This window comes from Pan paniscus, chromosome 6, assembly GCF_029289425.2.
Source record: "Pan paniscus chromosome 6, NHGRI_mPanPan1-v2.0_pri, whole genome shotgun sequence".
Classification (NCBI taxonomy): Eukaryota; Metazoa; Chordata; class Mammalia; order Primates; family Hominidae; genus Pan; species Pan paniscus.
The window spans coordinates 93,910,363-93,933,575 of NC_073255.2; the positions used below are offsets into that span (position 1 = coordinate 93,910,363).

At 49.3% G+C, this 23,213-nt stretch overlaps 1 protein-coding gene across 13 annotated transcripts in view; it reads left to right on the forward strand.

Moving 5' to 3' along the window:
* Positions 1-23,213, forward strand: part of STYXL1 (serine/threonine/tyrosine interacting like 1) — a 52,450-nt gene that overhangs the window by 3,545 nt on the left and 25,692 nt on the right. For 6 of the 13 annotated variants that reach the window (XM_008961061.5, XM_055114556.2, XM_055114555.2 and 3 more), the window contains exons 2-4: positions 13,919-14,022; positions 15,717-15,778; positions 22,402-22,543. In XM_008961061.5, the coding sequence (XP_008959309.3) occupies positions 13,920-14,022; positions 15,717-15,778; positions 22,402-22,543 (307 nt within the window). In that variant the 5' untranslated portion in view covers position 13,919. Of the gene's footprint in view, positions 1-10,747; positions 10,819-13,915; positions 14,023-15,716; positions 15,779-22,401; positions 22,544-23,213 lie in introns of all 13 variants that reach the window. The other 7 variants (XM_055114562.3, XM_055114558.3, XM_008961062.7 and 4 more) reach the window with 5 other exon arrangements.

Sequence of the window (23,213 nt, forward strand, 5' to 3'; positions counted from 1 at the left end):
CTCACATTTGGCCCAGTGCAGTGGCTCATGCCTGTAATTCCACCCCTCTGGAAGGCCAAGGTGGGAGGATCGCTTGAGCCCAGGAGTTCAAGACCAGCCTGGGCAACACAGGAGACCCTGTCTACAAATAGTAAAAATTAGCCAAGCATGGTGGTATGTGCCGGTGGTCCCAGTTACTCAGGAAGCTGAGGCAGGAGAATTGAGCCTGGGAGTTTGAGGCTGCAGTGAGCTGTGTTTGCACCACTGCACCCCAGTCTGGGTGACAGAATGAGACCCTATCTCAAAGGAAAAAAACATAAAAAGCCTCACACTCAGCTCCTGTCTGCCTCTCTCTAAGGAAATACCAAGGTAATTAACGACAGTCTTATTGGCTGCTGTATCAAGCACTGTGTGGTAGGCATTGATTTTACTTGGTGTTTTGCAAGTGAAACTTATATTAAACAAGCAGGGTTTCCACAGTCAAGAAGTAGAATCCAATCATGCAACAGCTTTCTGTCTCTAAATCTTTGCTTGCCCTTGGATTGCGTCTGGTTACTAGGACAGACTTACTGTCCAGTTCACGTTAATAATCAAAACTAGGAATTTAATTCAAAGGTAAAGCTGCTTCTCTTCCCCTCTCAAGCTTTCTTTGGGCTCCCACATTTGAGGAGGACAGTAGTTGACTTCTGTTTATTTTGTTTCCTCTTCCATCCCACCCCAGCCCAGGCCAACTATGGCTTCTGAGGCATCCTGTGTTGGTGGAAGGGGTTATAAGAGAGTAGAGATGGGGCAAGAAAAGCCCCTTCGACATCTGGCCTTGTTACTGTCTCAGCTTCATGGGAATTTGTAACTGACTCTCCCATCCAGTGCTTCTGGGGGTCTTTCTTACCTCCAGTTCCCATGATCAGGTGGCCATCTCAGTCTTGCTGCTTCAATTCCTCCCTCAGCCCCTGGCTTCTGGAATCCTCCACCACATGCCATTGGTCCATTTTCCCTCTTGGTGGCCCTCTTGGGCAAAGTTCCTTTAAAATGGCTTCTCGGCTGGGTGCGGTGACTCACGCCTGTAATCCCAGCACTTCGGGAGGCCGAGGTGGGTGGATCACCTGAGGTCAGGAGTTTGAGACCAGCCTGCCCAACATGGTGAAACCCCGTCTCTACAAATACAAAAAATTAGTTGGGCACGGTGACGGGCGCCTGTAATCCCAGCTACTGGAGAGGCTGAGACAGGAGAATTGCCTGAACCCGGGAGGCAGAGGTTGCAGTGAGCCGAGATCATGCCACTGCACTCCAGCCTGGGCAACGGAGCGTGACTCCATCTCAGAAAAGCAATACTAATAAAATAAAAATAAATGAGTAAAATAGCTACTAGTTGGCCTTCTCCCCTGCCTGGTCCGTATCTGATCAACGGGAAACACTTAGGTATCCTTTGCCCCAACAAATTCTGGGGGTGCAGGCCATTTCAAATGCAGCTTCCTCTTCTTGCTTTGCCAACAGCTCGCCAGCCTCACGCCAGCCTCAGATTTCCAGCCCAAGGCCTATTACCAGCCTCTGTGCCTGCACAAGCTTCAGAGGGCACAGGCCAAGCTGCCCTAGGGGCTGGCTTCTGGTTTCATTCATTGTTCCAAGAAAGCAGAGACTTGTGAATGTTTGGAATCAGAAAGATGCTAATAGGGAGAGCTTTGAGATTCTGAAAGGAGAACAAGAGAGATTAGGTGAAATTGTATGAGATCAGAGGGTGCTTATCCCTTGGACTGTGGAGAAAAGCACATAAGGGCCGGGTGCGGTGGCTCATGACTGTAACCCCAGCACTTTGGGAGGCCGAGGCAGATGGATCACCTGAGGTCAGGAGTTTGAGACCAGCCTCACCACATGGTGAAACCCTGTCTCCACTAAAAATACAAAAAATTAGCCGGGAGAGGTGGCAGCGCGTGCATGTAGTCCTAGCTACTTGGAAGGCTGAGGCAGGAAAATCGCTTGAACCCTGGAGGCAGGGTTGCAGTGAGCTGAGATTGCGCCGCTGTACTCCAGCCTGGGTGACAGAATGAGACTCCGTCTTGAAGGAAAAAAAAAAAAAAAAGCACATAAGGGCACCCAGGGAGCAGTTGGTGGAGGAGGGCGACTCACAGCCAGTGGCCTTAACTTTCCCAGGCAAGAATAGAAAATTAGAGAAGTTGCTCCCAAAGAGGATTTGGTTTGGATAACAGTTGTGATCACTGCGAAAATGCTGGTCAAATGTGGAAAAACAAGAGTAGGATTAGCTAGTGGCTATGAAGGCCAAGCTGAAGTTCTGTAATGTGTACTTGCTGTGTGCCCAAGTCCACATAGTTTTCTACAGCCCAGACCCCATACCAAGGTCACAGACATATACACAGACTCACACACATGCGTACATGCACACACATGCACCTGCAGATTCACATCCTGGAACACTTAAACACATCAATCTCGACAAGGGAATTATTATTATTTATTGATCTATGGTTTTCATACAGTGAAGTATATAGGTCTCAAGTGTTCAGTTTGGTTTTGACAAATTCCACCCTTGTAACAACCACCCAAAACAAACTATAAAACATTGCCATTATTCCAGAAAGTTCTCTCATGCTCCTTTCCATTCATCTGCCAAGACAGCTATTTCCTGATTTCTATGATCGTAAAGTTGCTTTGCCTATTTGTCATCGGATAGGAAAATATACAAATACATTGACAGCCTGTCTTAGTCTCTTTTCTGTTGCTGTCACAGAATGCTTGAGACTGGGTAATTTATATAGCAAAGAAGTTTATTTAGCTTACTGTTCTGGAGGCTAGGAAGTTCCAGATTGGGTAGCTGCATCTGGTCAGCTTCTGGTGAGGGCTGCATCTGCATCATAACATAGTGGTGGAGACAGGGAATTAGGCGTGGAAAAGGGAAAATGCAAGAGGAAACCTTGCTTTATAACAACCTGTTCTCAAGAACTAGTCCATTCCCTGGAGAAGACATTCATCCATCTTAATAGCCAAATCACCTCTTAAAGGTACCACCTCCCAATACTACCACATTGGGGACCAAGCCTCAGCATGAGTTTTGGTGGGGACAAACCATATTCAAACCATAACACACCCTCCTCACCCCACCCCTACACACCCACATGTACTGATCATTTTGTACCTTACAGTGGGCTTATATCACAATCATGTGCTATCAGATTTTGGTATTAGGTGCACACATTATATACTAACTTACCTTCTCTTCAACTCTAAAGTCATAGATCAAGTGAAGTATTTTACTATTTTAATTCAATTTTTTTTTTTTTTTTTGGAGATGGGGGGGCAGTTCTCACTATATTGCTCAGGCTGGTCTAGAATTCCTGGCCTCAAGTGATTCTCCCAGCTCAGCCTCCCAAAGTGCTGGGATTACAAGTGTGAGCCACCACGCCTAGCCAAGTGAAGTATTTTAAACCTCTCCTTTTGGATCCCTGGAGCTAAAGCAAAGGGTTAGAAAGGTGGTTATCATCCTGCCTTGCCTGGGAGTTTTACTCATTTTTCTGTAGCTGCTCTAGGATATTGGAAGTTGGGGACATGTATTTTTAAAACAGAACCATATTTAGATAAATAGCTTTTTTTTTTCTTTTTCTTTTCTTTTCTTTTTTTTTTTTTTAAGCTGTGTTGCCCAGGCTGAAGTGCAATGGCACGATTTCAGCTCACTGCAACCTCCGTCTCCCAGGTTCAAGCGATTTTCCTGCCTCAGCCTCCGGAGTAGCTGGGATTACAGGTATGTGCCACCACGCCTGGCTAATTTTGTATTTTTAGTAAAGACCAGGTTTTACCATGTTGGTCAGGCTGGTCTTGAACTCCTGACTTCACAAACCTCCTGCCTCGGTCTCCCAAAGCGCTGGGATTGCAGGCGTGAGCCACCGTGCCCAGCCTTAGATAAATAGCTTTAACTTTTATTTGGGCCTCCTACCTGCTGGAAGTCAAAGGAGTTGGCTTTCCAGGATAGATCCCAGCAGAACAACCGGGAGGTGTTGGACTGGCCACAGCGCAGCCACCAAGGGGCTTCCAAGAGCTGAGAGTCGCTGATTGTGGCAGATCTGAGTCTGCAGTGAAGCCTTCTGTCAGGCAGACCAGCCTGAGGCCTGAGAAGGGAGAGCAAAGCCAGGTCACAGCCTGGTCAGGGCCATTAACTCATGTCAGAGAAGTGGAAGGTGGGGCCTGAGCCCAATCAGGGAGCAGAGGAAAAGCAGGCCCCGGAGACAGAGTCGGAGGAAGTGAGCCAGAGGTGGTGGTCACCGTCTTTGGAGACTGTGCTGTAGTTTCCAGACCCCACCACCGCCTCCCGACAGCCTAGTTGCCGTATGAGCAGACCTGTTACCCTTACAGGACCACTAGGGCACCTCTCAGGGGTCTAGCAGGCTTAGGTTTGGGGACATGGAATTGATAGCAAGATCTAAGGCAAGGAGCAGGGATGTGGATGGCTGGATCTAGGCCTCTGATCCATACCTGCTCTCCCTAAAATATAGAGGTACTAGCGATGGAGGCCAGGTGCCATGGCTAATGCCTGTTATCCCAGCACTTTGGGAAGCTGAGGCAGGTGGATCACCTGAGGTCGGGAGTTTGAGACCAAGCTGGCCAACGTGGTGAAACCCCGTCTCTATAAAAATACAAAAATTAGCCTGTCATGGTGGTGCATGCCTGTAGTCCCTGCTACTGGGGAGGCTGGGGCAGGAGAATTGCTTGAACTTGGGAGGCGAAGGTTGCAGTGAGGTGAGATCACGCCACTGCACCCCAGCCTCAGCAACAGAGACACTGTCACAAAAAGAAAAAAAGGTGATAGTAGATACTAGTGATGATCAAGGCAAAGTTAGGAGGTTATGATGGCCCTGGTCTCCTCCTCCTCTTCCCTCTTTCTGTCTTCTGTGCCAGTGGGACCTGGTGCCCCTCTGAGTTAAGAGACAGATTTCAGGCCCACTTCTGCAGCCTCCACAGCTCTAGGGGTGTTGTGACCTGGGACTGTATTACCCAGCTTTGTCAAGGTTCAGGCCACAGAGAATGTGTCAAGCTGGGATTGAGGAAAGACTATACCAAATCCCTTAAGATCCTGACCCTTGGCTGGGCGCAGTGGCTCACGCCTGTAATCCCACCACTTTGGGAGGCTGAGGCGGGAAGATCACTTGAGCCCAGGAGTTCGAAACCAGCCTGGAAAACATAGTGGAACCCTGACTCTACAGAAACTAAAAAAAATTACTTGGCCGGGTGCGGTGACTCACGCCTGTAATCCCAGCACTTCGGGATGCCAAGGCGGGTGGATCACGAGGTCAGGAGTTCGAGACCAGCCTGGCCAACATGGTGAAACCCCGTTTCTACTAAAAATACAAAAGTTAGCTGGGAATGGTGGCACATGCCTGTAGTCCCAGCTACTTGGTAGGAGAATCGCTTGAACCTGGGAGGCGGAGGTTGTGGTGAGCCGAGATCGCACCACTGCACTACAGCCTAGGCAACAGGGCAAGATTCCGTCTCAAAAAAAAAAAAAAAAAAATTAGGCATGATGGTGCACACTTGTAGTCCCAGCTACTCGGAAGGCTGAGGTGGGAGGCTCACTTGAGCCCAGGAGTTTGAGGCTGCAGTGAGTGACGATCGCGCCACTGCACTCCAGCCTGGGCAACAGAGTGAGACGCTGTGTGTAAGAGAAAACAGCAAAACAAAATGTAACCCAAATATGACAAGAGTTAGTTAGCTCGCCTTGAGGCCATTCTCAAGCATGTCATTCAACAGTGGCTCACGCCTGTAATCCCAGCACTTTGGGAGGCCGAGGCAGGTGGATCATGAGGTCAGGAGATCGAGACCATCCTGGCTAACACAGTGAAACCCCGTCTCTACTAAAAAAAAATACAAAAAAGCCAGGCGTGGTGGCAGACGCCTGTAGTCCCAGCTACTCAGGAGGCTGAGGCAGGAGAATGGCGGGAACCCAGGAGGCAGAGCTCACAGTGAGCGGAGATCGTGCCACTGCACTCCAGCCTGGGGTGACAGAGCAAGACTCCGTCTCAGGGAAAAAAAAAAAAAAAAAAGAATGTCATTCAATTCCCAAACATAAAGCGGGTCCTGACAGCCTCGAAGTCACATAACGAGTAGGGAGGTTTTTCTGGGACGACAGAGGAGAGGCTCATGTCATCCCACAGAACCAAACACCCCCACATTCCTTCAGACCTCTCTGTTCTTCCCCATTGTTCTCTTCCGGAAGCGAGACCCTGTCTCTACAAAAATAAAAACTTAGCTAGGTGTGGTGGCATGCACCTGTAGCCTCAGCTACTCAGCAGGCTGAGGTGGGAGGATCGCTCGAGCCCAGGAGCTTGAGGCTGCAGTGAGCCATGATTGTGCCACTGCACGCCAGCCTGGGCAACAGAGTGAGCCCCTGTTTCAGGAAAAGAAACTGAGAGGGTAGGAGTAAAGGAATTTCCTAAGCTACTGCCACGTGTCAGGCCCACTGCTAGGCAATTTATATCATTTAGCTCTTGAATGATCCTATAGCTTTGCCAGTGTGTATTATCTCAGCTTACAGGTGAGGGCATTGATGCCTGTCACTATGTTTAAGCCTTGGTCATGCTGGCACAGCCTGAGCTTCCCACCGCGAACCAGAACAGCGGTGGGGATTGGCTGTGGACCCTGACCCTTACCTGGGCTGGTCAGCCTGAGCCAGAGTCCCAAAGTGAAGCTCATGGTCTGGCTTCTCCAGGATCATCAAGTGTTGTCTCTTCACCAGAAGCAAATGCCCATCAATTGTGTCCACCTGGACTGTCTGGGGGGTTAGGGTGGCTTGGCAGTTGAGTGCTGGGTCAAGCCTGCGGTATCCTCGAACTCCTACAAGAAGCCTGTGGTCAGGCCCAGCCTCTGACACCTCCACCGTCAGTCAGGATGGAAGTCCCCTGGGTGTTGGGCAGACACAGGGAGGCAGGGAGATGAGCTGGATCTGGCTGGCTCCCTGCTTAGTCACAGGCTCTGGCAACCTCTAATGAAACATCCCTTCCCAGTTGGCTGTTTTCCCCAAATATAGACATGTGCTGTCACTAGAGGGGAGCTTCCCAGCCCAACTGCTTCTGGACCACGCTGGGCTGACTTGGGGAGAGAGCCACCCACAAACCCCTGGTTTGAAGGCCAGACTAGGTGGTCATATGGAAGGTGACAGACCTTCCCCCTGGTGGGTGTACTGTGTGCAGGGACAAAGCCTGTGCTAGCACCCTGCTGTCTTGACAGTAAGTGTCTTTGGGCTGGGCATGGTGGCTTATGCCTGTAATCCCAGCACTTTGGGAGGCCGAGGCGGACAGATCACCTGAGGTCGGGAGTTCCTTCTGCCTTGGACACCCAAAATGTAGAGATTACAGGTGTGAGCTACCACACCCCACCAAGGGTCTCTTAAGAAGAGCTGGCCGGGTGCAGTGGCTCACGCCTGTAATCCTAGCACTTTGGGAGGCCGAGGCGGGCAGATCACGAGGTCAGGAGATCGAGACCATCCTGGCTAACACGGTGAAAACCCATACAAAAAATTAGCTGGGTGTGGTGGCGGGCACCTGTAGTCCCAGCTACTCAGGAGGCTGAGGCAGGAGAATGGCATGAACCCGGGAGGCGGAGGTTGCACTGAGCAGAGATCGCGCCACTGCACTCCAGCCTGGGCAACAGAGTGGGACTCCGTCTCAAAAAAAAAAAAAAAAAAAAAAAAAAAAGGGCTATACTGTGTTGAAAGAGTCCTGTATAAAGGAGGATGTCTTAAATTTGCCATTTTGACTCTGTTTTGAACAGGTCACCAGGAAAATGAGACTTGGTAGCCTGGCGAGGTGGCTCAAAAAAAAAAAAAATTCACATGGAAAAGACTTGATCTTGGGATAAATAAATTTAATCAAAATTGAAAGTGAAAAAAATTGAAACTGGCTAATTGTGACATACAGAAAATCAAGGAATTAAAGTGGCTTAATGGATTCACAAAGGAAAATACTTTTGGCAAAAACTCATCTATATTACTTTAATATTTTTATGTAAATGCACGATACATCAGAATATCCTTGAGGGCTCAAATGGTGGAGCTAAGGACAGCTAAACTCTCCAGGGACCAGGCGTGGTGGCTCACGCCTGTAATCCCAGCACTTTGGGAGGCCAAGGCAGGCAGATCACCTGAGGTCAGGAGTTCGAGGCCAGCCTGGCCAACATGGTGAAACCCCGTCACTACTAAAAATACAAAAATTAACTGGACGTGGTGGTGGGCACCTGTAATCCTAGCTACTGAGGAAGCTGAGGTGAGAGAATCACTTGAACCCGGGAGGTGGAGGTTACAGTGAGCTGAGATCATCCCACTGCACTCCAGCCTGGGGGACAGAGCAAGACTCTGTCTCAAGAAAATAAGTAAATAAATAAACTCTTCAGGGTTCAGAATAGCACCAAATGGGATGGTTACTTGTGCTCAGTCCTCAACTTACCCAAGGCTAGAGGTGCCCTAATTTCAGTTCACAGGGATGCATCTTCTCTTGGAATCATGCTGTTAGGTTCAGGGACCGATCTCATCCTTCCAGCACTTTACCAGTGGATGAGGGGCAGTTCCTGCTTGACCAGGTAGAGTCCTTTGAGAAGGAGAAGGATCTGCAGAAGGAGATCCTTGGGGCTGGGTTTTTATCTATAGGACCAGAGATGATTATTTGGCTAGTGAGTAAGGAGATAGAGTTAGCAATGGGGGAAAGTAGGTAGTAGCTGAGGATGGGCTATGAGCCATAGACCAGATGGGTTAGGAGCCAGCTTTTAGTTTTGCTTAATGAGGTTGTAGGACTAGACACAAAGCCCACCTCTCTCCTCTATACTTACCACTGCCAAAGTGGCCTGGCTTTCAGAGGCAGAGGATGTGGAACCTGACTTGGGGGTGGGAGTGAGGAGATCCTTAAGAGGAATCCACACGTGGAAAAAGTATGACAGCAGGTCCAGATGGCGGTGTTGGGAAAGGCCATAATGGTAGCTGACAATAATGTATTCATTCCACATGTGTTCATTGACTATTACTTTGCAGCATGTAAATCTGGGGTATTGGGTGAGGACCTAGCAGTGGACAAGACAGGCAAGACCTTTCCTGAGAAACCAGGAGACAATAAACAAGCAAATAAGCACAATAACTTCAGGTGATAGTGAGGTGAAGACAAGGCCCTACTCAGATTTTAAAGATTTCCCGGACTACTATGTGAAGATGAAACTGGAGGGAGGAAGGAGGAAGCAAGAAATCCAGTTGGGCACTACTGCCTCATCAGGAGAGAGATTGTAGTGTCCTGGACCAAGATGGTACCCCTGGAGATGGAGAGAAGTGGATGGACTTGGGATACATGAAGGAGGCAGAGCTCAGAGACTGGATGTGAGGGAAAGGGGAATGAGGTCATCGGGCCCAAGCAACTGGGTGGATCATGGTGCTGTTGATTGAGACTGAGAAGGCTAAATGAGGAGCAGGTACTGGAGGTGTGGGCACGAGAGCATTGAAGTTGTATTTCGGCCATGCTGTATTTACAATGTCTACCAGGCACCCTTCTAGAGTCTGCAGCTCAGTAGACAGGTCAAGGTGGGATAAAATTTGGGAATCATTGGTATGTGTGTGGTATTCAGGGAACTGGATGAATCACTGTGACTCTAGGTCTTAGAGTGTTGGTCCTCAGCTACGGGTGATCTTGCCCCCTTCTTCCAGGGGACCCTTAGTGATGTCTGGAGATACTTTCTGTTACTGGTGATGGGAAGAGGTACAGTTTGCTTCCAGCATCCACTAGGCAGAGGCCAGGGATGCCACTCAACATAGCAGTGCACAGGCCAGCTCCCCACACATAGAGTTACCTGGCCCCGGACGTCAGTGGTGTCAAGGTTGAGAAACCCCCTACCCTAGAGTGAGTGTAGATAAAGCAGAAAAAAAGGAAAGTAAGCCTGGGGGCATTCTTCCATGCAGAGCTGGAGAGGAACAGTCTGCGAGGAAGAAGGGAAGCTTGGAGAGTGCGGTTTCTTGGGAGGGGAGAGTGTCTGGGGAAGAAACAATGCTCAGCCGTGTTACATGCTCCTAAGAGGCTGAGGCGTTTGAGCACAGAGGGAAGTGACCAATGGCTTAGGCAAGATGGACATTGTTGATGACTTTGATACAGAGCAGTCTTTGTGGTTTGGTAGGGTTGGAAGCTCCAGGGGAACCAGCCTGGGCAACATAGTGAGACCCCATCTCTTAAAAAAAATTAGCCGGCCATGGTGGCATGTGCCTGTAGTTCCAATTACGTAGGAGTCTGAGGTAGGAGGATCGCTTGAGCCCAGGAGGTTGAGGCTGCAAGCAAGCTATGATAGTGCCACTGCACTCCAACATGGGCAACAGAGCAAGACCTTGTCTCAAAAAAAGGCAGCAGCTCCAAGGAGTAGGTTATGCCCATGGCCAGTACTCACTGAGTATTTCCTCCCTGCTTAGAATGCCTGACAAATGTGACTTCATGAATCCACATACACCAGGCAGGTACTGTCACCCTCATTATATAGAAGTGGCAATATTATTCTCACCCCCATTTTACAGAGGTGGGGACTGAGGCACAGAGAAGCTAACCACTCCTTAGGGCCAGGCAGCTGATAGTAAATTGCAGAGCCAGGATTCAGACCTAAAAGAGTTTGACTCCAGGGACAGCATAATTGGAGGTGAAGAAGTGGAGGCGGTAAATGAAACACCACGCTTTTGAGAGATGGTGTTTCTCTTTCCACACTTCTGCTGGAAAGAAGAACAGATAGGTACAAGAGGATGTTTGCATGTCAACAGGAAGGACCCATGTGGAGGCTGAAACTGATGATGCTGTGGAGGGGATGCTGAGAACTGAAGTCTTTGAGGAGGTGAGAAGGATCTGAGGTTTAAGTTGAGGTGCTGGCATTTCCCAGGAGCATCGTCTGGTAACTCTGAAGTGGAGCCTAACCGTTTAGAGCAAGATTACCCCTGGATTCAACTTCTCCCCTTCGCCATCCCCCACCGGCCTCCAGAGGCTCCACTCTGCTCTCCTTCTAGCCCTCTTGCTAAAAGATAGCTGGCCAGGTGCAGTGGCTCACACCTGTCATGCCAGCACTTTGGGAGGCCGAGGCGGGAGGATCACTTGTGGACAGGAGTTTGAGACCAGACTGGGCAACATAGTGTGAGACCCCCATCTCCACAAAATTCAAAACTTAGCCGGGCATGATGGCATACGCTTGTAGTACCAGCTACTCAGGAGGCTGAGGCCAGAGGATTGCTTGAGCCTGGGAGTTTGTGGCCGCAGTCTGCCATGATCACACCACCGTACTCAAGCCTGGATGACAGAAAAAGATCCTGTCTCAAAAATAAATAAAATAAAAGCCTTCCTGCAGGAAGCTGCTGCACAGGCCTGACCCTTCCAGAAACAATTGGGCCCAGGAGCCAGTGTCCCAAGAGCAGCTCTGCCAACTGGAGCCCGAGCCTAGCTCTGGACACATCAGTGATTCTCCACCCAACAATGACTGTCGGGATCCTTAACATAGAGGCCATCTGTGTTGGCCTCTGCAGTGTCTTATCAAGCTTTTAGTGGAGCCACACCAGGCTCCTTTGAACTCTCAGGTACTGCACTTGCCCCTGCTCCAAGCAGAATGTTCTTATCCTTTGTTTCGTCCTCTCTCCCCCTCCCTCTTCCTCTTGCCCAACCTCCTGTCTCAGTTTAGCAGTCACATCCTCCGACAACCCTTTTCCCATTCCCGCAACTAGGTGAGAACCTCCTGTTAGGTACTCCTGTCACAATGGATCCTACTTGTTTTTGTTTGTTTGTTTGTTTTTTTGAGACAAAGTTACTCTGTCACCCAGGCTGGAGTACAGTAGTGCAGTCTCAGCTCACTGCAACCTCTGCCTCCCGGGTTCAAGAAATTCTCCTGCCTCAGCCTCCTGAGTAGCTGGGACTACAGGCATGCACCACCACACCCAGCTAATTTTTGTATTTTTAGTAGAGATGGAGTTTTGCCATGTTGGTCTTGAACTCCTGACCAAAGGTGATCTGCCTGCCTCAGCCTCGAAAAGTGCTGGGATTACAGATGTGAGCCACCACGCCCAGCTGATCCTCCTTCTTTTTTTTTTTTCAAGACAGGGTCTCACTCTGTTGCCCAGGCAGGATTGTGGTGGTGTGATCACGGCTTACTGCAGCCCCACCTCCCAGCCTCAAGTGATTCTCCCACCTCAGCCTCCTGAGTTGCTGGGGCCACAGGCATGTGCCACCACACCTGGCTAGTTTAAGAATTTTTTTTTTTTTTTTAAGAGATGGGTTCTCACTATGTTGTCCAGGCTGGTCTTGAACCCCCAGCCTCAAGCAATCCCCCCTGCCTTGGCCTCCTGAATAGCTGGGACTATAGGTGTATACCACCATGCCCAGCTAATTTGTATTACAGGGTCTTGCTATGTGGTCCAGGCTGGTCTTGAATTCCTGGGATCAAGTGATCCTCCTGCCTAGGCCTCCCCAAGTGCTGAGATTGCAGGCGTGAGTCACTATGCATGGCCCTGAGATCTTTTATAGTGCTCTTGCATCTTGCAATTCTTTCTGCAAGTGTCTGCATTCCATGCTAGACTATAACCTTCATGAAGGCAGGTTTTGTTTACCACAGTTATTTCCAGTGCCTGGGACATAGTAGGTGCTCAGTAATTATTTGCTAAATAAGTAAATGAACTGGCAGCTGTTTTACAGCCCATGTGGTATGTATATGGCTCAGATAACGTTGTATTCAAGATTTTATTCTCTGCCCACATTTCACTACACATTTTTTTTTTTTTTTTGAGATGGAGTCTTATTCTGTAGCCCAGGCTGGAGTGCAGTGGTGCAATCTTGGCTCACTTCAACCTCCGCCTCCCGGGTTCAAGTGATTCTCCTGCCTCAGCCTCCCAAGTAGCTGGGATTACAGGTGCCTGCCACCATTCCCAGGTAATTTTTGTATTTTTAGTAGAGATGGGGTTTCACCATGTTGGCCAGGCTGGTCTCAAACTCCTGACCTCAGGTGATCCACCTACCTCGGCCTCCCAAAGTGTTGGGATTACAGGCGTGAGCTACTGCGCCCAGCCAACTACACATTTTTGAAGCCCTCCTGATCACTTCCTTGGTTACTCTCATCTTTGTTTGAAGTTCAATATATTACTTTTTTTTTTTTTTTTGGGGAGACAGAGTCTCACTCTGTCCCCCAGGCTGGAGTGCAGTGACATGATCCCGGCTACTGCAACCTCTGCCTCCCAGGTTCAAGTGATTCTTTTGCCTCAGTCTCCCGAGTAGCTGGGATTACAGGTGTGCACCACCATGCCTGGCTAATTATTATTATTATTATTTTTTTAGACGGAGTCTCGCTCTGTCACCCAGGCTGGAGTGCAATGGCATGATTTCAGCTCACTGCAGCCTCCGCCTCCTGGGTTCAAGCAACTCTCCTACCTCAGCCCCCTGAGTAGCTGGGACTATAGATGTGCACCACCATGCCTGACTAATTTTTGTATTTTTAGCAGAGACAGGGTTTCACCATGTTGGCCAGGCTTCTCTTGAACTCCTGACCTTAGGTGATCCACCTGCCTCAGCCTCCTAAAGTGCTGGGATTACAGGTGTGAGCCACCGCTCCTGGCCAATTTTTTTTTTTTTTTTTTTAGTAGAGATGGGGTCTTGCCATTGTTGGCCAGGCTGGTCTTGAACTCCTGGCCTCAAGTGATCCACCCGCCTCAGCCTCCCAAAGTCCTGGGGTTACAGGCATGAGCCACCACGCCTGGCTAGATATGTTGTATTTAAGATTTTATTCTCCTCTGCGCACTATATTTCACTATACAGTTTTGAAGCATTCCTGATCATTTACATGATTACTGTCATCTTTGCTTGAAGGTATGTTAAAAAACAGTTTAATTCATTATATTACTTTGTGGTCATTCATCTAAAATAGAGTTATGTTACCCTTGTGTGTTATTGATTCTTCCCAGCAGGATGCCTGGTTTGCTTTTATGTGAACCGACAGAGCTTTACAACATCCTGAATCAGGCCACAAAACTCTCCAGATTAACAGACCCCAACTATCTCTGTTTATTGGGTAAGTACTTGGAAAAAAGCGGAGGAGATCAAACACAGTGTCCTTCAAACATTATTTTTGATGAGTTAACAAACTTTTGGCGGGGTGGGGGGGATGAATGACTTTAGAACAGGGGTCCCTGGGCCAGGTGTGGTGGCACATGCCTGTAATCCCAGCACTTGGGAAGGCCAAGGTGGGCGAATCACTTGAAGCCAGGAGTTCAAGACCAGCCAGGCCAACAGGGCAAAACCCCATCTCTACTAAAAATACAAAAAAATTAGCTGCAGTGGTGCATGCCTGTAATCCCAGCTACTCAGGAGTCTGAGGCATGAGAATTGCTTGAACCTGGAAGGTGGAGGTTGGAGTGAGCCGAGATTTGGTCCACTGCATTCCAGCCTGGGTGACAGAGTGAGACCCTGTCTCAAAAAAGAAAAAAAAAAAGAAGTCCGCAACCCCCAACCCCCAGTACCAGTCTGCGGTCTGTTAGGAACCAGGCGGCACAGCAGGAGGTGAGCAGCAGGCAAGCTTCATCTGTGTTTACAGCCACTCCCCATCGCTTGCATTACCGCCTGAGCTCCACCTGCTGTCAGATCAGCAGCAGCATTAGATTCTCACAGGAGCGCAAACCCTACTGTGAACTGTGCATTCAAGGGATCTAAGTTGCGCTCTCCTTATGAGAATCTAATGCCTGATGATCTGTCACTATCTCCCGTCACCCCCAGAAGGGACCGTCTAGTCACAGGAAAACAAGTTCAGGGTTCCCACTGATTCTACATGATGGTAGAATTATTTCATTATATATTACAATGTAATAATAATAGAAATGCACAAAAAATGTAATGCGCTTGAGTCATCCCCAAACCATCCCCGCCCCGCAGCCCACTGCCCTGTTCCGTGGAAAAATTGTCTTCCATGAAACCAGTCCCTGGTGCCAAAAAGATTGGGGATCGCTGCTTTAGAAAGCTGTTAAGAGGCCAGTTGTGGTGGCTTGTGCCTGTAATCCCAGTGTTTTGGGTGGCCGAGGTGGGCGGATCAACTGAGGTCAGGAGTTTGAGACCAGCCTGGCCAACATGGTGAAACCCTGTCTCTACTAAAAATACAAAAATTAGCCGGGTGTGGTGGCATGTGCCTGTGGTCCCAGCTACTAGGGAGGCTGAGGCAGGAAAATCGCTTGAACCCAGGAGATGGAGATTGCAGTGAGCCGAGATCAGGCCACTGCACTCCAACCTGGATGGGGATTTAGTGTGAGCTCACTTCAAATTTGATTTCTTCCTTCCCCTTCCCATTTTTATTTATTTATGAGACAGAATCTTGTTCTGTTGCCCAGGCTGGAGTGCAGTGGTGTGATCTTGGCTTGCTGCAACCTCCGCCTCCAGATTTAAGTGATTCTCCTTCAGCCTTGTGAGTAGCTGGGACTACAGGCGCTGCCACCACGCCCGGCTAATTTTTGTATTTGTAGTAGAGATGGGATTTCGCCGTGTTGGCCAGGCTGGTCTTGAACTCCTGGCTCAAGTGATCCACCTGCCTCGGCCTTCCAAAGTGCTGGGGTTACAGGTGCATGCCACCGCGCCCAGCCCCACATCTCAAGTTTTAAACTGACAATGACTATCTCTTAACTGCCAAACAAATAGATGTTGATGACGACGTAGGTCCTCTGAGTAGTTTGGTCATATGTTCCTTTGCAAATTCGTTTCTTAAATACTTTTCCTTTCCAGATGTCCGTTCCAAATGGGAGTATGACGAAAGCCATGTGATCACTGCCCTTGGAGTGAAGAAGGTACATGGGCAGCGTCGGGATCTGGGGCAGGCTGGCTACCTTGCAGTGGGGTGGGGAAGAGTGGGAGGTTTCACCCTCAATCCAGCGGGCAGCAGAAGCAGGACTGTTTTCTATGTGCCCACCGTGGTGGTCTTCCACACCTCTCACCCTCACACATTTTCTCAGGTGTCCTCCCATCCCCCAAGAATGGTCAACAACTCCATTAGACAAATATTGATTTATTTTTTGAGACCGGGTCTCGCTCTGTCATCCAGGCTGGAGTGCAGTGGCACAATCATAGCTCACTGCGGCCTTAAACTCCTGGGCTTGGCTGGGCATGGTGGTTCATGCCTGCAGTCCCAGCACTTTGTGAGGCTGAGACGGGCAGATCACCTGAGGTCAGGAGTTCGAGACCAGACTGGCCAACATGGTGAAACCCCATCTCTATTAAAAATACAAAAATTAGCCAGCTGTGGTGGCTCACGCCTGAGTCCCAGCTACTTGGGAGGCTGAGACATGAGAATCGCTTGGACCTGGGAGGCGGAGTTTGCAGTGAGCTGAGATCATGCCACTGTACTCTAGCCTGGGCAACAGAGTGAGAGTTGGTCTAAAAAATATATATATATCTCCTGGGCTCGAGCAATCCTACCCCGCTCAGCCTCCAGAGTAGCTGAGACTACAATGGGGAATGCCACCAGGCCTGGCTAATTTTTGTATTTTTTATAGAAATGGGGTTGCACTGTGTTGCCCAGGCTGCTCTTGAACTCCTGGACTCAAGCCATCCTCCTGCCTTAGCCTCCCAAAGCGCTGAGATTACACATGTGAGCCGCCTAAGCCTGGCCAAATATTGATTTAATTCTTTGATATGCCAGGTATTGTTCCAGACCCTGGGGATACAACAGAATACAACAGCCTGAGTTCATTGTCCCTGCCGTTGTGGAGCTTTCTTTTTTTGTTGTTTTTAATTATTTTTTCTGTTTTTATGTGTTGTTTTTATATTTTTTTTTCATTTTTATCTTTATTTTTGGAGCTTTATGTTGTAAAGTTTTAGGGACAGGGTCTTGCTCTGTCACCCAGGCAGGGGTGCAGTGGCACAATCATGGCTTGAACTCCTGGGTTCAATCAACCCTCCTATCTCAGCCTCCTGAGTAGCTGGGACTGCAGACTTGTGCCAACATGCTAATTTTTTTTTTTTTTTTTTTAAGACAGGATCTTATTATGTTGCCCAGGCTGTCATGGACCTTCTCTTCTATTTAGCAAACAGACAATAAACCCTAGAGATAATTGGCTATAATCCAAAGATGGAAGCATCTCCCTTCTTTCCTTCCCATCCCCTCCCCTCTTCCATTCCCCTCCTGTCCCCTCTTCCCTTCCCCACCCTGAGGAGTGGACAGAGCCCTGCACACAGTCACCATGTCCCCTACTGCAGCGAAACCTTTTCCCCACGCCTCCAGGGTGTCTTCTCCCTCATCATTGTGAAGCCTGGCAGCCTTTGCCCAGGACCCATCTCTCCCCTCTGCAGTCCTGATCAAATTCTCTGCCCTGAACTTGGAGGTTCTCTTTGACTTTCCTGGTTTCTTTTCTTTCTTCTTTTTTTTTTTTTCTTTTGAGACAGAATCTCTCCCTGTCACCCAGGCTGGAGTGCAGTGGCACAATTTCGGCTCACTGCAACCTCTGCCTCCCAGGTTCAAATGATTCTCCTGCCTCAGCCTCCAGCCTGTAGCTGGGATTACAGGCATGCGCCACCACACCTGGCTAATTTTTTCTTTTCTTTTTTTGTATCTTTAGTAGAGACAGGGTTTCACCATGTTGGCCAGGCTGGTCTGGAACTCCTGACCTCATTATCTGCCTGTCTTAGCCACCCAAAGTGCCGGGATTGCAGGCGTGAGCCTGGCCTCCTGGTTTATTTTCTATCTCTTTGGTTCACCTTCATTTTCTCCTTCTGCCGCCTGAATGTAACTGCTGGTCTGTCCTTGATCTCCACATCTGTCAGGGTACTTTCTTGCCAGAGATTTCACTGGAGCTTACAGCTGCAATGACATATCCACATGCAATTAGCATTCCTGGCAAGTTTACATCTAAAATTTTGGGCGGGACATGGCGGCTTACTCCTGTAATCCTAGCACTTTGGGTGGCCGAAGCAGGAGGATTGCTTGAGTCCAGGAGTTCAAGACCAGCCTGGGCAACATAGCAAGACCCCTGTCTCTACAAAAAAATTGAAAAATTAACTCAGTGTGGTGGGGCACCTCTGTAGTACCAGCTACTTGGGAGGCCGAGGTGGGAGGATCACTTGAGTCCAGGAGGCCGATTGCACCACTGCACTCCAGCCTGGGCGACAGAGCAAGACCCTGTCTCAAAAGTAATAAAATAAAACTTTGTCTTCTAAAATTCCCCTTTCCTCCCCATTCCTGCTGTACTTTTCCACACCCCGTCTCTGCTGCTTTTTTTTTTTTTTTTTTTTTTTTTTTTTGAGACAGAGTCTTGCTCTGTCCTCCAGGCTGGAGTGCAGTGGCACAATCTCGGCTCACTGCACGCTCCACCTCCCGGGTTAACGCCATTATCCTGCCTCAGCCTCCCGAGTAGCTGGGACTATAGGCGCCCGCCACCATGCCTGGCTAATTTTTTGTATTCGTAGTAGAGACGGGGTTTCACCGTGTTAGCCAGGATGCTCTCGATCTTCTGATCTCATGATCCGCCCACCTCAGCCTCCCAAAGTGCTGGAATTACAGGCGTGAGCCACCGCGCCCGGCCTCTGTGCTTCTTTTTCTGCACATAACTCAATAACTCAGCAGGGAGCATGGGCAGGCTGTATTTTTCCAGGATATTTCCCCGTACAAATCCATCATTATTGTCTTTTTGTCTTTTTGTGTTTTTGAGACAGAATCTCGCTCTGTCTGTCTGCCCGGTGCAGTGGTGCAATCTCAGCTCACTGCAACCTCCATCTCCCAAGTTCAAGGGATTCTTCTGCCTCGGCCTCCCTTGTAGCTGGGGTTACAGGCACCCGCCACCACACCTGGCTAATTTTTGTATTTTTAGTAGAGATGGAGTTTCGCCATGTTGGCCAGGCTGGTCTTGAACTCCTGACCTCAGGCGATCCACCCGCCTTGACCTTCCAAAGTGCTGGGATTACAGGCATGAGCCACCACACCAGGCCCATAATCTTACTCTTAATCCCCATTGCAGGCCTTTTGCTGCAACCGATTCAGAGCCCCTCATGATGTATGGGCCTCTGTTCCCACTCAGCTCTCAAGTCTGTGCATTTCTTTGATTCTGGCAGCACCTCCTGCTCTGGGCCTCTGCCCCTCAGCGTCTCCAATTCAGACTGATAGCTTTTTTTTTTTTTAATTTTTTTTTTTTTTTTTTTGAGACAAAGTCTTGCTCTTGTCGCCCAGGCTGGAGTGCAGTGGCGCACTCTTGGCTCTTGCCTTCCCTCTCTAGCTTCCCAGTTAGCAGATTGAGGCCTTCAGGGCATTCCCAGCCCTAGCAGGACAGAAAGGCTCCCAGCCCCACCCCCCTCCCTCCCGTGTTCTCAGCCTTCTTAGATCTGACCACCTCTGTCTCCAGCCTCATTCCCAGTACACTTCCACTCTCACCTGACACCTTAGCAGCACTGTGCTGCCATGTTTCCTTCTATGATGCACATGTATCCCATACTGTAACCTTTTTTTGAAAACAGAATATGTCGTACTGTTGAAATTTTTTTTTTTTTTTGAGACAGAGTCTCACTCTGTCGCCCAGGCTGGAGTGCAGTGGTACGATCTTGGCTCACTGCAACCTCCGCTTCCCAGGTTCAGGCAATTCTTCTGCCTCGGTCTCCCAAGTAGCTGGGACTACAGGCGCGTACCACCATACCTGGCTAATTTTTGCATTTTTAGTAGAGATGGAGTTTCACCATATTGGTCAGGCTGGTCTCAAACTCCTGACCTCGTGATCCGCCTGCCTTGGCCTCCCAAAGTGCTGGGATTACAAGTGTGAGCCACCGCACCTGGCCAATTTGTATGGCTTTTTTTTGTTTTGTTTTGAGACAGGGTCTCACTCTATCGCTCAGGCTGGAGTGCAATGGCACCATCACAGCTCACTGCAGCCTTAAACTCCCAGGATCAAGCAGTCCTCCCACCTTACCCTTCCCAGTAGCTGGGACGATAGGTGTGCACCACCACACCCAGCTAACTTGTATTTTTTGTAGAGATGGGGTCTCGCTATGTTACCCAGGCTGGTCTTGAACGCCTGGGCTCAAGCAGTCCTCCCTCCTCAGCCTCCCATAGTGCTGGGATGACAGGCATGAGCCACCAGGCCTGGCCTGATTTGTACTTTTAATATGGTAGTGTCTTTTTCCCTAAAAGTGGGTGTGGTGAATATCGGTTGTTTTTCTGCCCAACACCTCCCCCTTTTTGAGGGGAACGTCTCCTCTCTCTGCTCAAACCATGGGTTTCTAGTGGTGCTCTCTAAAGTAATATTCTGGCCAGGCACGGTGGCTTAAGTCTGTAATCCCAACACTTTGGGAGGCCGAGGTGGGGAGTTTGCTTGAGCCCAAGAGTTTGAGACGAGCCTGGACAACACAGTGGGACCTGAGAAGGCATCTGTTTACTGCCTTCTTTTTGAGTGGTGGTGGTGTTCTTGTTGTTTTGAGACAGTTTCACTCTGTTGCCCAGGCTTCAGTGCAGTGACGCGATCTCGGCTCACTGCAACCTCTGCCTCCCGGGTTCAAGCCATTCTCCTGCCTCAGCCTCTTTGGTAGCTGGTACTATAGGCGTGTGCCACCACACCTGGCTAATTTTTGTATTTTTAGTAGAGATGGGGTTTCACCATGTTGGCCAGGCTGATCTCGAACTGACCTCAGGTGATCCGCCCACCTTGGCCTCCCAAAGTGCTGGGATTACAGACATGAGCCTCCGCGCCCGGCCTTGTTGTTTTGAGACAAGTCTTGCTCTGTCACCCAGGCTGGAGTGCAGTGATGCAATCATAGCTCACTGCAGCCTCCACCTCCCAGACTCAAGTGATCCTCTCACCTCAGACTCCCGAGTAGCTGGGACTACATGTGCACCCCCCCACACCCGGCTTTTTTTGTCTCTACAAATATATCTATATATATAGATATAAATATATAAATTAGCCAAGTATGGTGGTGCATGCCCGTGGTCCCAGCTACTCAGGAGGCTGAAGTGCGAAGATCATTTGAGCCCAGGAATTCAAGGCTGCAGTGAGCTGTGACTGCACCACTGCAGTCCAGCCTGGGCAACAGAGTGAGACCCTGTCTCTAAAATAAAATAATATCCAGAACGCTGGCCACAGTGATTGGTCATGGGTCTGGGATGAAAGCTGAGCCAATCAGAATTGGAATTAGAAGAAAGGTGTCTCTGTCCAGCCTGGTGGTGGAATTGGGAAGATGGAAGTCTGAGCATTGCTGGGGTTCGTGGCTTAAGCCTCTGGAGGAAGCTGTCTGAGAAGGGGAAGTCAGTGTGGAGGGGTGGAGTGGGAAGCAGAGAGGAAGAGAGCCCGAAGGAAGTCTGGGCTTTAGGGTCTCTGGGTCCTAAAGCCAGCTGCTTTAGGTTTGGAAACCAGCTGCATCTTTGCCTTACCCTGGAGTGTTACCTGCCAATAAGTCCCTCTTTTGTGCACACTCCTGGTTAAATTGTTAGTACATCTTATGATCCATGAGGTTTTTTGTTTGTTTTGTTTTGTTTTTGTTTTATTTTTGTTTTTTTGGGACATAGTCTCACTCTGTTACCCAGGCTGGAGTGCAGTGGTGCAATCATAGCTCACTGCAGCTTTGAACTCCAGGGCTCAAGCGATCCTCCCACCTCAGCCTCCCAGGTAGCTGGGATTATAGGCATGAGCCACCATGGCCAGCCACATTTGATCTTCTAGTCTATCTCATTCCTTCTGCTCACTCATGACTTCTGCTTCTACACACTGTCTACTTACTGTCCTTTTTTGGGGTGTTTTTTGTCTTGTTGTTGTTGTTGTTTTGGGACAGGGTCTTGCTCTGTCACCCAGACTGGAGTGCAGTGACACAATCGCAGCTCACTGCAGCCTCCGCCTCCTGGGCTCAAGTGATCCTTCCACTTCAGCCTCCTGAGTAGTTGGGACTACAGGCGCATGCCACTATGCCTGGCATTTTTGTATTTTTTTTTTTTTCATAGAGACGGGGATCTTGCTGTTGTCCAGGCTGGTCTGGAACTCCTGGCCTCAAGCAATCCTCCTGCCTTGGCCTCCTGAAGTGCTGGGATTACAGGTGCAAACCACTGCATCCAGTCTGGTATTTCTGGATTCAATCTCCACTGCCAAACACTCTCCCCATGAGAAAGGATATCACTAATTCAATTGACCATGGTTTCTCTGACACCAGGGTACCTAATAGGCTGTGGATCAGTCAGCAGACCAGCTGTTCTTTGGTCAGGCACTTCTCTCTGGTCCAGTCAGCTGTGGTCAGCTTTTCTCAGAAGGGAACACAGTTGTGGAGGATCCTTGGGATGTAACAGACTCTCCATCCACTGTCTCAGTGCTTCTGGGCCTGTGTGTATAGTCAGGGGAGAGAGTGTGGTCTTAGCTCCTCCCAGTGCTGCTATGCGGGGAGTCTCTGCTCAACCGAACCTGCCCACCAACAGGCCTCTCTTGTGTGTGTGTGTGTTTTTTTTTTTAAGAAAAATAATGAGTATCTTCTCCCGGAGTCTGTGGACCTGGAGTGTGTGAAGTACTGCGTGGTGTATGATAACAACAGCAGCACCCTGGAGATACTCTTAAAAGATGATGATGATGATTCAGACTCTGATGGTGATGGCAAAGGTGGGTTTTATGCAACAGCAGGAAGAATAATAGTTAATGGCTGTTGAACAAATTTGTTATAGGACCAACAGGTTCGTATGCCCATGGCACGGGAACAGGCCAATGACACTGAGACAGCAGGGTTTGCGTCAGAGAAAGAGCTTCATGATCACTGGATACCGAGCAAGGAGATGGGAGGAGGCCCTCAAATACATCTCCCCAAGGAGTTTGGAATGGGGTTTTTAAGGGGATTGGGGAGGGTGAGGGACTGGAAAGTTGGGGTCATTGATTGGTTGAGGAAAGGGGGATGAAATAATCAGGACGTGGAAACTGCGTTCTTTGGTGAGTCAGCTCCTGTGGGGCCCTTCAGACCAGCTGATGTCAGTGGTTTCATCAGTACGCGGGACCTGAAAGAACATCTCAAAGGGAAAACAGTGTTCCATGATGTTCAAGTTGTCACCTACAGAGCAGTTAAGGGGAACTATATTCTTGGCCGGGCGCGGTGGCTCATGCCTGTAATCCCAGCACTTTGGGAGGCTGAGGCGGGCGGATCACAAGGTCAGGAGATTGAGACCATCCTGGCTAACACGGTGAAACCCCGTCTCTACTAAAAATACAAAAAATTAGCCGGGCATGGTGGCAGGCGCCTGTAGTCCCTGCTACTTGGGAGGCTGAGGCAGGAGAATGGCGT